At 35.6% G+C, this 14,923-nt stretch overlaps 2 protein-coding genes across 5 annotated transcripts in view; both read right to left on the bottom strand.

Moving 5' to 3' along the window:
* Positions 1-9,641, bottom strand: part of LOC123322019 — a 36,326-nt gene extending 26,685 nt beyond the window's left edge. The window contains exon 1 of the mRNA XM_044909838.1: positions 9,539-9,641. The gene's annotated coding sequence lies outside the window, so the exon portion shown is untranslated. The remainder of the gene's footprint in view (positions 1-9,538) is intronic.
* Positions 9,642-13,705: 4,064 nt separating this feature from the next.
* LOC123322020 (E3 ubiquitin-protein ligase RNF220-like) overlaps positions 13,706-14,923 on the bottom strand; it is a 91,356-nt gene continuing 90,138 nt past the window's right edge. For all 4 annotated transcript variants that reach the window (XM_044909842.1, XM_044909841.1, XM_044909840.1 and 1 more), the window contains 2 exons: positions 14,824-14,898; positions 13,706-14,732 (listed from right to left, as the gene is read on the bottom strand). In XM_044909842.1, coding sequence (XP_044765777.1) covers positions 14,661-14,732; positions 14,824-14,898 — 147 coding nt within the window. In that variant the 3' untranslated portion in view covers positions 13,706-14,660. The remainder of the gene's footprint in view (positions 14,733-14,823; positions 14,899-14,923) is intronic.

Here is a 14,923-nt window from a genome sequence, read left to right as displayed (position 1 = left end):
AATTGGGTATACAGAGCGTACCAAGGGAAAAGACATACATATAGGTACATATCTTATCGTTTTCCTGGCACAGTGGAAGAAAACTGGGAAACTATAATTATAAAAGTGATATATAATCATGAGAAATCTGATGAAATGTATAATCGAATGTACTTCGGGTGTCATTCCTCTCTCTAAGAGTTAATCAAAATGTAGATTTCGCCCTCAAAGTCAGCAATACCACATCAACTGGATATCGCTCTTCGGGAAGATGCGTAAGTCAATCCAACCAGATGATAATATCCCTGCGAAACTTTCCCCGAAATGAAAAGAAGAAAATCGGATACGGAGGCGTCTAAATCTCCATGTTGCTGAGGGGCAAAGCCATCGTCGATTGCCTGCCGAGTTAAGCGTATTACCATTTGAAACTCCAGAACTAACTTTATTTTCGGGGCAATAAATTCATTTCATCCTGGTTTAAAACCATCCCTTTAGTAAGGGGACCCACTACCGAACTGCACTAATTTGAAAGTTCAAACGACGAAAAATGATGAGAAAATACGTCCATAAACGTTCTTGTTTTTCCCTTAAAAATCCCATATGAAATGGGAAGGCAATTGGGTTGAGAATTATTCTTGTTTTGAGAATAAGCTGATTTCGTGTCTGGCTATTCGGATTCCAGTAAGGAAACGCCTGTGTTCGGCTGTTCAGGTTTCCCCAAATGTTTATGGCACCAGAATATTTGTGCTGCTTCATCTTTTCACCATCTTTCTTCATCTCCTCATTTCGTAAATGTTCCATATTTACTCGTAGATCTACAATGATTTTTCGGGAGATACGCGTGTCGCAATTTTACTTTCGAAAAGTTCCTAAAGAGATGGGGTCAGTAAAAAAATCGTCAAGACCGAACAGTCTCACTGAGATCGATGAAATTTCGAGATTGCTCACTCGAAAAGTTGCTCTTTCAGAATATTAATCATATTCAGATCTACGATGGTTTTTTTGGTAGATACATTCGTCCAAAGTTGTCCTTCGAAAAATCTCAAAAAATTTAGGGTCAGTTAAAAATTCGTCAAGATCGAATGGTTGCACCGAGCTCGATGAAATTTTGAGAATTATTACTGAAAGAGTTGTTATTTCATAATATGTATCACATTCAGATCTACAATGAATTTTCTGGAAGATACGAGTGTGTCGAAAGTTTACTTTAGAAAAGTTCCCAAAAAGATGGGATCAGTAAAAAAATCGTCAAGACCAAACAGTCTCACTGAGATCGTTGAAATTTCGAGATTGCTCACTCGAAAAGTTGCTCTTTCAGAATATTTATCATATTCAGATCTACGATGGTTTTTTTGGTAGATACATTCGTCCAAAGTTGTCCTTCGAAAAATCTCAAAAAATTTAGGGTCAGTTAAAAATTCGTCAAGATCGAATGGTTGCACCGAGCTCGATGAAATTTTGAGAATTATTACTGAAAGAGTTGTTATTTCATAATATGTATCACATTCAGATCTACAATGAATTTTCTGGAAGATACGAGTGTGTCGAAAGTTTACTTTAGAAAAGTTCCCAAAAAGATGGGATCAGTAAAAAAATCGTCAAGACCAAACAGTCTCACTGAGATCGTTGAAATTTCGAGATTGCTCACTCGAAAAGTTGCTCTTTCAGAATATTTATCATATTCAGATCTACGATGGTTTTTTTGGTAGATACATTCGTCCAAAGTTGTCCTTCGAAAAATCTCAAAAAATTTAGGGTCAGTTAAAAATTCGTCAAGATCGAATGGTTGCACCGAGCTCGATGAAATTTTGAGAATTATTACTAAAAGAGTTGTTATTTCATAATATGTATCCCATTCAGATCTACAATGAATTATCTGGAAGATACGAGTGTGTCGAAATTTTACTTTCGAAAAGTTCCCAAAAAGATGGGGTCTGTAAAAAAATCGTCAAGACCAAACAGTCTCACCGAACTCGATGAAACTTCGAGATGGATCACTTGAAAAGTTGCTCTTTCAGAATATCTATCACATTCAGATCTACGATGATTTTTCTGGTAGATACATTCGTCGAAAGTTGTCCTTCGAAAATCCCAAAATATATAGGGTCAGTTAAAAATTCGTCAAGACCGAACGGTTGCTTCGAGCTCGATGAAATTTTGAGATTTATTAATGAAAGAGGTTGCTATTTCAGAATAAGTATCACATTCAGATCAATAATGAATTATCTGGAAGATACGCGTGCCGAAATTTTACTTTCGAAAAGTTCCCAAAAAGATGAGGTCGGTAAAAAAATCGTCAAGACCGAACAGTCTCACCGAGCTCGATGAAATTTCGAGATGGATCACTCGAAAAGTTGCTCTTTCAGAATATTTATCACATTCAGATCTACGATGATTTTTCTGGTAGATACATTTGTCGAAAGTTGTCCTTCGAAAAATTATCGCACGTTCAGACCACAATTTCAAACCATTAAGTGTTATATTTGTTGTGTATGTACAGCGCGAACATAGGCCTGTCCAACAATACTGAAATTTGTTCAAGTGGAAAAAGTAAGTGTTCTTTCTAATATCCACTCCACTGAGCAGTGTATATGCTGTGCTTTTGATAATAATGAGACAAAAAAAAAGATTTTTCATTATATGGTAGTTAGTACCCTTCTCGAATCATTGTTTATCGTTCTGCCCCATTAAATTATCACGGCTATTATGTTGTTCACTAGCAAAAACTCGGGTGGTTGTATAGCGAAAGCCATCTTCTGCTACGTTAATGAAAACAAGTTTGTAGCCGTCAGACCTTCCTCACCACTAAAAGCCAAGGTTTTTTCAAGTTTCCCCTGAGCCTTATTCCACGAAATGAAGGATTTTTATTAAGTTCGGGTCATAACAGAACACTCTTCCAAATAAAAACTCAATTTATTTCGCACCTGTGGTTTTATTTCAACGAATGTCCCAGCATTACTGAGCACTGCATTCATTTCATTCGCTTTCAGGTGGAGGCTGCCGCTATTTTCACTGGATGAAAAGAAATTACACTTTTCATGAAATAAAGTTGATCTCCGAATTATTCATGAAAAGGTTTGCTTAATCTCTGTCGGAATTTAACGTTTTTTATGCCTGTTTACTTTCTTCAACTCATTCCTTATTTACACGTGCCGTTTTATGTAAATGATTGCCTACCGACAAAAATATGACTAGCGCTCATTCGACTTCAAAGGTTGTTTTTGGAATTTTGTCCGAAACTCAAATATTTAACATGTACGAGGGTTTCCGCCCTTAAATTAATGAATAGCTGCTTTTTTTCGTGTGTGGACGTTGCCTTAAAATTTGCAGGCCCCGAATATCCAACGTTAACTGTTATTTAAAAGAGGAAATTATTTCATTCACTCATTTGTTGCAGGGTGGCTACAAATACCAACGAAGGCCAGGGAAATACAATGCGGTGAAAGGTAAGTGAGATCAAAGTACTCGCATATTGTTGGACTTTTTCAGTTTCGTTGTTCGTATAGCGTCTGTTCTCTCTGTGGTATCGAGTATAAACTGTACAGAGGTCTTGGGAACTACGGTATTGTTATCAACGATTTTCCAAGTTGTACTTGCTGGGCTTCCATATTGACTGGGATGGAAACAAAACGAGACCCTACTCTATAAGTCGAAGCACTTCATCGTGACATTCCGCAAATTTTGCTATGACTCTCAGAACCGGTCATCTCATTCTCTAAAATACCTTCCATTTCGAAGAACTTTCAGAGCGATTGTTTCGAAACGTTCAAATTACATGTCACCGGTACAATTTCCTTCGCGATATTAAAGGAAATCACATCAAAACTGTTTGTTTCCTGATTTCGTCACGAAGCTCACAGAGGTATAACATTCTTTCGCCTCTCCTCCAACCACATTTCGTAACGAATGATCGAGTAAACGTTGGAGGATGATAGGTTCGCAGACATCTGAAAATTTCATTTTAATATTGGAATTTGCTGAAGCTGTTTCCGCTGGAAAGCTTCCTGTCAAGACCATTCATTACCCATATTCGGTTAAGCTGATAGGATTTCGCAGTGGTATCGATTTTTGTCGTGAATCAGTTTATTCCTTTCGTCAGTGAATTCAACCGGTTATCGTTGAAGAATCCATTTTAATTGTCATGAATTAATCGTGTGTGGTAATTGCTCCTAAAGTTGAAAGAGACATATCGGAAGCGAAGTGGAGTGGTTCACTTTTCGAAGTCTTCGAATCGATACTCAGGTTGATCCTGCGAAGGCATTAATTCTACATTCGTATAGCGTCAGCTGGATGAAAATTAAAAATAGGTCGCTAATGGGTTCGATTGGACTAACAGGAATTCGATACTGTCGATTTTGCCGCAAGTAATTCGATTCAATAGTTTGTTTTCATTATCTCAGTACTCCGACCAATGATAAACACTAAGTGTAATGGAGAAACATTGCCAGTTTTCTTTTCTTTTCATCCGAAAACACGTTCAATTTAAATTATCTAATCACAAAGCAACATTAGGAAAATTGAACTAGTTTTGAACGAACATAAACACAAATATGAGTGTTACTCTCAATTACGAATGAAGAAAATGCTTCAGATTTGTCTTAAATAATTATGGGCTTTCTCTCCCAACATCTGAAATATAAGGAATAAAAATAAAAATTTCTTGAAGGTTGTTGGAGGTTTGTAGGCTTTTTTTAAGTGAGACAATGAAAATGAATTTTTCCTGTCTACTCCAAATTTTCTTTAATGAGTGATAAGCTTAATATATTTCGCCCCCTTCAAAATTAGGGTCATCTTCAGGTATATTGTAATTAATCAAAAAGATTTGTCACGAATTAAGATGTAAATATTCAAGTTCTTCATTCTGTAGCAACGATATCTGACGGTTCACAAATAATAAGTTTTGGAAAATCTTTTTCAAGATGGACACAGTTCCAAGATAGTTTCATCGAATACTAAATATTGGAGATGTTGAGATTTTTCGAAATGTAGAATGCCCCAAAATAAGCTTTCAAATATCAGAGGAAGACAAACGATTCGGAAAACTTGAAAGCAAGAAAAAAACAAAATGCCGAAACGGAATTACGAAGAAAAAGATGGAACAGCCCAGAAAATTAACAAAATCTTCCCAAAGCCCCGTTTTGGTCGAATGAAATTACCCCGGCCATATTTCTACCCCCCCCCATTTTTTTCACTCGAACTGAAGTCGGTTTAATTCTCTGGAAATTCAATTTTATTGAAATTAATTTCGTTTCCTATTGTTCCCTGGCCACCGTTTATATCGGGAATACCCGGAAAATGGATGGTAGTCCTCTTTCACCTCACCCGCCTCTTCAGAAGGTTAGAAGGCGTGTGTAAGTTCACGAACGCGAAATTCTTATGTGGAAATCAGCAATAATTCAAGACTTTTAGGCTCTCTGGGGGGATAGTCGGAAAGTATAATTTGAAGTGAGATATTAGGCTTAGTGCGGTTTTTCTTGCTCTGCCCTCTTTAGATACGCGTCTCACGCAATTATTTCGCAAAAAAAATGAAAAATATACAGAAACCATCTCAGTGAATAATGTTTATGCGCCATTCTTAGAAGTTCTCACAGGAGAAATTTGAGAAATACATTATTTATTGAGTTAGGTGTCTATACAGGGTGAGTCTTCGACTGTTACGAATATTTTAACCGTAGATTCCTTAGGTCAAAAGAAACACTTTTTTCCTATACCATTTTTTTCGATTCGGCCTTGTTAAGAAGATATAGCCATTTTAAATTTTCATAATGAGCTGTGCCACCCCTGGAAAAACAAAATAACCTTGAGAATAATTAGCTAAATCTGTAACACTACACATCTGTGGATCTTTTAAAGAGAGTTGTATTCAGCCCAAAGTACCCAATTCTTCAAATTTCACAGATACTTTATAATTTTTAAAATTATCTGAATCCAATGTGTTTCAACATATTTATTGCAAAATTTTTATTTAAAAACCATATATCGACAGAAAATAATATGAAGAATCCTGGGTCCTGTACCTGTTTCATTTTGAACTCGTCAAACAATTCTTTTCAATATAAAAGTGTTGTTGGATACTGATTGATTCCTAATAAGTTTGACTGTTTGAAAAGTAGTTTTCATCGTAATCATTCTTCGAAACATTGGTCTCGAAGTCATCATCATCGTTCTGTCAGAGAACGATGAAACACGTTCATGGATATCCTTGAATAACTGCCCTGACAATTCAGTTCTCCAGTGAAGTATTTATCTGCAACGAAGTTCCACAAAGTTCACGTAGAGAACGTTTTCAGGTACATTGAAATTCGCGAGCGACTTTTCCATCTCTTCAGTTTTTCATTGAGAGTGTTTCTTTCTCAACTATTTGAAATTTCAATTCAGGTAGGATCTGAGAGAGTGTTCAAATGTAAGGGCTTCGAATCTAATCCCTTCTTGGAAGTTTATCGAGAAATGATAGAATTCCATCCACAGGTGTAATATTACTTTCGAAAGAGTTATAGTTTAGTTTGTTAGCAATTTGACCGTAATATGAGAGTGAAGTGTTAACCCTTAATCATAGATTTCGTTATTGATAAAGTTTGAGCCGCGTTGAGTTGGAGGAATTCTGATTCCCGCAGGTATTGCAAACTTTATTGAGTCCTTCTAGATTAAAGAAGACGATATTTGAAGGTAGCATTGTGAAAATCGCTATATCCACATAAAAACTCTCTTAATTGTTAGCGTCTCCAGAATTTCATAAAGATGACTTGGCCACGTCTTCTCTCGATATGAACTGACTGGGGGGAATTAAAAGAGATCACTCGAAGCAAAGGGAAAGGAATTTCTGACCTTTCATTACTGTTGAAGGGGAGTATTTTATTTCATATTCAATGCGAATCTCCAACTTGGAGTAAACTCAGTAAATCAACGATTTTGTGTGTGAATATGCTAGGACATGTCGATTAGTTGATTAAATAGCTCTTTTTTTGATGTAATTAAATGTTATACAGCATGTCCCAACTTTGAGAAATGACGACATAAGAATTAAAATTGATTCTTTAATGGCAATCCTAATTTTTTCATGGATATTTTTGAAGAGTATACCAAGTAACACGAACCAAATACCAAATCCTCATTCCTTGTCGTTGAAAAGATATTCAACAAGCATAAACTAATTCGGAAATGAAGGAATCTGATCCAACTCAATAAAATAATTGGAATATCAAGAGTTATCTGTTTATCATTTCTTGTCAAGCAAAATAGGGGTACGTTATCATACATTGCCCAAGCAATGGAAATACTAAAAATGAAACATTGAACCCCTCACTATCATAAAAACCTCCATTTCACCAACCATTTTGCCGAATAATGTTGAAACCATCAATCTCATCACACACGTCATTGCCAATCCACATAAGGAATCATGATGATGTTCCCTTATGACATTGATAACGACCGAAAAAATAGGAGATCCGGATAGAATTTCTGAGTACCGGGATAGAAAATGCGATGGCATTTCTCCAGGAAAAATATTTACTAGCAACCGTTGAACCGAGCGAATGTCAGTGGAGACCGAGCTTTATCACGAGCTTCCAGTTCTATCATCACTACGCCTCGTCGCACCGAATATAAAGCTTTCCGTACATGTGACAGGCGAATTACTGGAAATAAATCGTATGAGAAGGGTTCAAACAAATGTGAAATTTATGACTGCGTATAAGGGCTTATCTGATCAATGTAGATGAATGGATAAGTGAACAATCGGGGAATACTCCAAAGTAACATTTATTCAAAATAAGTTGGTCTTCGAGTGGACTATGAGAGTTTGACTGTGGACTTTCTCTCTTTTTTCCATAGTTCAGTTGACAGCGAATTTTTCTGAACTGTCGTTCACACTGAGTCCTCGCTTTGATTGGGACCTGAAAATGCCTTTTAATACCAGCAAAAAAACAATTTAATTTTCATTGCTATCTCAGTGTAAATATGAATGAAATTTGCTAACCTGAAAATTAATAAAACCTTATTGACTGAAAAATTAAAGTAGTTTTGATCTTTGTTGGAAAAATGCCATACAACTTAATTTCAGGAAATATTGGGATATTTAAGCAGTGATTGGATTTTCTTTCATGTATTTTCTTAATATTTATTTGAGTTCATTATTGGTAGTTCAGACTGAAATTTTGAGGTGTTTAGATTTCATTTCTGGAATGGTGATTGAGTTGAGTTGAACCTCTCAGGGTTGATCATTTCGGGATATTTGATCTGCACTTTTCATTTATTCAATGTTACCCAAGAGAATAATTTCCAGGATAATAAATAATTTTCTAGGAATTCAAGTATACGGTTAATGTGCAGGGGTTCCAAAGACATTGTGATGGGTCATAATGCTACCTACTTTGGGAAATAGGTAGCACTATGTGATTTTGCATAAGATAAAGCTCCTATGTAGCAAATTAATTAATTTCGTCTGACCGGATTCTGAGGTAAAAGTAAAAGACTAAGTTTACGGGCAAAATTCAGGAGGCTATAACTCCGAAAAAACTTGTGGCATAAGTCTCTTAATTTTATGACTAAATTTTGTTGCATTATACTCGGGATACCCTGTGATGGCGAATCGTAATAAATTATTAGTGGAAGAGAATGAACTAACCATCTTGTAGAATAGAATTATTTTTGCAATATTGTGCCAAAATATTAAGTTTTGGAATCTTTTACATTTCGAATGGGCTGAACAAATTTTCCATCATTGATTCTTAATTTACATTATGGGTTTTTAGCAATCTGCATGTTGACATCGAAGTGAAATTTGAATTTACGTTATTCTATAATACCAAAATTCACTCCCGTAATGGAATTCATCCCTTACTTCAAAACCTGTTCAATAATTCATATCCCATAATTGATTCCCGAAAATAATTGATGTAAAATATTCTTCACAAATCCCAAGATAATTGAGACACACGAAAATTTCAAGTTCACGAGAACCTGATGTCAAGTGTATCATCAAATGGGGAAGAGGTTCACCTTATTTGTCGATTTTTCTATTCTCAATAAAAAAACATGTGTTGATCTTTACGTACGTGTATTTCAGAGGGCACGATGAATCTTTTCGACAATCAGAAATCTCGATCTGTAATTCGATCAGCAGATTATGATGGATGATCCAGTCGATCTTTATCGGAACGTACAGGGGGATACAAATAATCCCTCATAAATCGGTGTATTGGACGAGAAAGAACTGAATGGAGGGTTTTGGATTCCGATAGATTAATCGGTTATTATCGGGAATAGATGGTTTTTTCGTCATTCCCAACCGGCGAATTGTATGAGGAGAGATATTATAACGTTATTTTATCTAAATTGAATCATCCATCTCGTCTGATTGGAGGTGAACTCGATCTGTTCGACAAGGAGCAAAATATAAAGGGTCACAGTTCCTTTTCACCTTTACTCTTCACCTTCGATGTCACGTGAGTCTCGTTTTCTGAATAAAAAAGGAAAATTCACGTAGATATTTCGGTTGGAGATAAAGTATACTCAGATATGACTGGTGGCAGGTGTATCAGCCTTCTATGGATCTTACCTTATTCGTGGACTGCGGTCTCGTGGGTGCTCATACCTTCAGCCAACAAACATGTTTTTTCAACCACGCGTGAAAACGTGCCAAACCCATCGGCTTTTCCGCTGAAACTGACTCGCCCGCAACGTTTTGGGCGCGCAGACGTGCTAAAACGAAGACATGGGGGTAAGGGCGCTACGTCACTACTATTCCAATAGATTATTTGGCGAATTTTTTACTAATATGGGAAAACAGCCTGATGATGCTCGAATCGCCGGTTTTTTTCTTCCGGGACGAAGGAATTCCACCCGGGGGGTGTACGCGCAACGAGGGAGAAATTATCGCCTGTCCGGTGTCTGGAAATTTTCGGTGGCGGTCCTTTTTTCCGGTTTTTTCCCGGCGTGGATAATTGGATGTTTTTCAAGTAGATATTCGGACCGTTTATTCGGGGGATGTTTTTCTTGGAGTGGATTCGAAAATTTGGAAGTGTCGGGGATGAGGATTCAATGTACAGGGGGTAAACTTGGTTTTCGAAACTTTTGAATTTCGATTCAACTGGTAGATAGTTTTTTGAACATATTCTTCAACGTTTCGAAAAATAATAAACTCATTTCACATTAATTATTTTCTGGGATCTTTAATTCAAAGGGAAAATTCAAATTTAATGCCTGTTACTCTCCTTATTTGAATCAGTGCTGATGAATCTGGTAGTATAGATTATTTTCGAAGGATCAACTGAAGTCCTCTTCTTCAATGCCTGGATTTCGGGGCTAGTTACGGCCTTATACGATAGATGTCTTGTATTGCGAGTTTTCCCCGCTTATATTGATTTTCCCAACAGTTTCCACTTCTGGGGATGGAAACTTCAACTGGTTTGGATATTTCCTAATGAAAATCTGTTTTATCGGTACTACTCCTTCTGATATTTTTCCATCAGATGACGTTACATCTTTTTCGAAGAAACTTCAAGGCTCCGTTAGAAAACTGTACAATTTCCAGATAAGATTTGATGAAAAGAAGAGGGGATGTTGGGAGATATTAAATACAGAAAAATTACTAAAAGTATTGCAAATTCTGCTCATAATTTTGTTATGTCGAATATCTTGGAAATATTCTCTCACCATTCCAAAACAGAATTGAAAGTACTTCTAGTATACCAACGTACAAAACGTTCAAATTGGAAATGAATTAAAATTTTTGATATAATACAAAAGTTTAAGGATAAACCTCAGTAAAAAAATCCTGTCTTCCCTTGGGTAGAGTAGTGATGACAAATTTGTTTACAGAATGATCTTTCAAAACTGAAGGGCTTCTTTTCCATTGACAAAAAATGTCTTTTCTCTCTCCACTTCGAAATTATATCTGAAACAAAAAATCAGAGCTGAAAACACGAAAGAAAAAGTAACTAGTACAGCTTTTATCAAATTGATTCGAAGATGTGATGATAACTAAAGAAAAAATTAATCATAGGTACATAACTTGTTCTGCAATTGCACTGTGAAAAATATCATCTCTGCGTCGAAAATCTGAATTTGTGAATGATTACTTTCAAAGTAGGCCAATAAGAGTTCAGAGATGGAAGGGTAGTTTTCGAGTATTCGTCCATTTTTGTACCAAATATTATCGATTTGCCTAGGGTAGTTTCCGACGAAAACCTTGCACAGCTGATTGAAATTTTCATTCGTTTTTTGAATCTACGTGTCCCAAAACCTAAGCAGTGCAAATTTCAGGGAAGTAGCTATAATGTTTTCAGTGCTGAATTACATAGATTCGTTATTGGAAAAAATTAACCAATGCGTCAGTTCTTATTCAAAATTCTTGTAGGAAAATTGTGGAGAAAATTAATGAAATTTGATACATGGCAAGTGGAGATAACTGTCTTCCTTGTTTTCCCTCTCAATCGACTAACTCTGTAGAAAAACTCGATGAAATAATTGTCGTTGCATAAGCTTCATTATAGTGATTGATGTGAAATAACTATAGTTATTTTGGAAAGTTATTCTTATGTCCAGCGGTCTCGAATTAGAGATTTTTCCCTTATTTTTCTCGAAATCTACATGTAATTTATTCATTTCCAATTATTTTCAAACAACAAATTTTCAACATTTTTCAATACGAAGAAAATACAGGGTATAAATGAATAGTTGCGAAAAAATTGACGGGGTCTTACAACTATTCATCTACATCTACACCCTGCAAATTCAATGCACATCAGGGAAATTGTATTTGTTAGAGTATTTATTTTATTTCATGAAGAATGTCATAATTCCTCCAGTGCGTCATTTATGAACCTTCTGAAAGAACTTCTAGCTACAACATGAGATGTTTCCCATTTATAAATACGCCACTATTCACTGCCTCATGCTCAATGATATATTGAAAACAGGAGATACGAATCGCGATAATAATGCCTGTGAATTTCTGAATGTGTGAACTCTTGTATGTGGAAAACAGTTATGGGACCGTCAAGCCAAATGGGGCGCGAACCATTTCTCCCCACGGAAACCCTAAAATGGTCCTATATGTGTCTATAGTTTCACAGCGTGGAAGGAATACGAGAAATTTATACGTTCAACGTCTTCCTTTCCTATACACTTGTTCCAAAATGAAAATCCTCGCAATTTTATAGAGTTTCGGATTGTTTCTTGACGCGAAACTTTGTAGAAAACACCCGATTTGAATTTTGTTTCGAAAAATCCGGGCGACTGATCTGAATACGAATTGTTGGTTTGTCGCCATCGAATATAGGCTCTGAAAGATGATGTGAGTATATCTAAAAAGTGAGGCGAAAGATATATCACGGTTTATCACTGTTCAATCTTGTGTTTTCGAGCCCTTTGATGCAATATTTTTTAATTCGCTGCACACATCATAAAAGAAGGTTAAGAAATGCTCCAACTATGTTTATTTTTCTCAGTTTTGTGTGTTATGGTTTAATTTTCTTCGAAGTAAAAAGTCGATTTGAGGTTTTTTGTACAAATTCTTTCAACACCACACGGGAACTGTGAAAATTTCGGAAAGGAGTTAGGATTTTTCTCTAATACCAGTAGTGAACCAAAAAACCTTATCATGGATTTCAATAGTGTCTTTTTTTTCACTGATAAGTGAAAAAATATACAGAGTGACTAAGTATTTCACACAAAATTAACATCTTCGGTATGTAATTGACCTCAAAATACAGTGCTCAGCGATTGAAAAAGATCACCGACCTTCAATCGAGTTTCGATAAAGCTCTTGTACTTGCTTTGTCCCCCACGAGCTTGTCTCAAGCATTCTTTTCTTCGAGGCATACTTTCGATGAAACAATCTATGAAATTTTTCGACAAATTGGTCCATATATCCAGCAAACACCGAAGATTTGCGAGTTACTTCTTACACCCCCTCTCTAGTTACAAATTGGTGAATACGCCTCCTACTGACGACTGATATTTTATCAGTTATTCTACCTCACATTCTGGCATAAAACATTTATTTCAGCTTCCAAATTTTCAAGATCGAGTTCAATCATTGACATTCAGTTGGTTTTTCGAACTTTCCTCAACATTATCTTCCCAATTTGCTATTATAGCGATGATTGAATTTTGTACTGAAATTCGAGTTCGATGAAATTCTATATTCTGATTATGATCCGGAATCGAGAATAGAAATTCTACTGAGGAATGCATGATCTCCTTTGAAGCAACTCTCTATCATCGAATTTTGATTTCTGTAGTAGAAATTCAATAAGTAATTCAATTCAGTCAAAGTGTCAGCAGAAATCTGATTAATATTCGTCTATTATTTCCAATTCTGAACTTAAGGAATTGAGTGTGGGATAGGATTATGATCCCCATATTATAACCCAAAAACGAATTGAAGATCGTTTAGGCTTTTGCTCCATAACTGCTGGAAGTAAGTCCTTATCTTTATGTGTCTGTGGTGCATCAAATAACGTGAAATTATCAGGTTAGAGGCACGGTCTGAGGTTTTTTTTTTAATTTGCTTCTGGAAAAGTGTTAAATGAGGAGGATTTTCCGACAAAATAAGGTATAATCAACCTCACAAATTCGCAGTTTTTCAGGAGTCTTATTTTAATATTAAGTTCTGGTTAGATCTAAAATGATTTTCTCTCAATTTTATTTTATTATATTTTTCTCGGTGGTCTTCCTCTAAATAAGCTGGGTAAGGGATGAAAACACATGGATTGAAATGGACATTCAGTTCAGGTTTATTTGAGAATTAAATATCTACAATATACACATATTTTATGATACATATTAACAGAATTTTTACGATATAACAATATAATGAATTAGGATCAACATAGACGATGCTTATGCGGATTTCTGAGATGCAATATCGAATTAAAACAACGTGGGGAATGTAACCTCCAATTTTTTTTTTCATGATATGATAAGTGTTCAGAAATTCGCAGAAGCTTATTAAATATAAATTACAATAATAACATTATGACATCCTATAAATGCAATAGTTTAGGGAGAATAGATCGCATCACTTATACTTTACTCTACTGGTACAATTAAGAATTTTTTGGCTTATTAAACAAATTTCTTGATCGATGTCTCTAATAGATGATTATGTTTGCATTCTAAACAGCACTCATGGATAAATGTTGCTATATTCCATCGTCGAGTTGCTAATTTCCAACATAAACTTATAACAGGAACATCAACGTAAAATTTCGAATATGGGGATTCTATCAATATCCCTTCTGGTTATGGAAGGAAATCAATTTAACAGTTTAGTTTTGAGGAGCGGCGTACAAACAAGTAAAGATGATCAATGGGGCGACAACTTAATCTCGCTAACTGGAGAAATATCGAGTTCTCATCTAAATTACATAAATAGTTCTTGCAACCAATCAGTTTTTTTCCACCCACCAATTCCATTTTTTTAATTCGGTTAATGAACGATCACATTCTTCTTACAAATTGTTGGTGACAATTTCTCATTCGAAGTGAATCGAAAATGGAAATATCTAATCACAGTTTCTTATGCTTTCACCAGATTACCTAGTTAGAAAATCACATAGCCATTTCTGAGTAATGAGCAAACGAAGTCGAATACATATTTGCTAAGCAATTTTCATTAGTGAGTTGAGTACAGTATGAAATATATATTACATTAATAAATTAATAGAATCACATTACATGTATATACGGCGTAAATCTGATGCCGACGTTATCATACTGCATTGTGGGCAAACTTTCTTGCTTCCCTGAAAACGAAAGAATTGAATGATTGATCCTTCGAACGACTGGTCGGGTAAATTAGTATGAAATTGTTTCGTAATGTGGAAAAAACCTTACCAGTGTGTGTAACCAGCATTCTTCGCAGTGTACATGCCAGCAGACCGTGGAAATAACAGGTTTTTTGTAATGCTCCTGCAAAATAAGATGATGATGGTCA

Source organism: Coccinella septempunctata, chromosome X (assembly GCF_907165205.1).
Source record: "Coccinella septempunctata chromosome X, icCocSept1.1, whole genome shotgun sequence".
NCBI lineage: Eukaryota > Metazoa > Arthropoda > Insecta > Coleoptera > Coccinellidae > Coccinella > Coccinella septempunctata.
The sequence above is the reverse complement of the archived record's forward strand: the minus strand, read 5'-3'. Positions and strand labels throughout refer to the sequence as shown.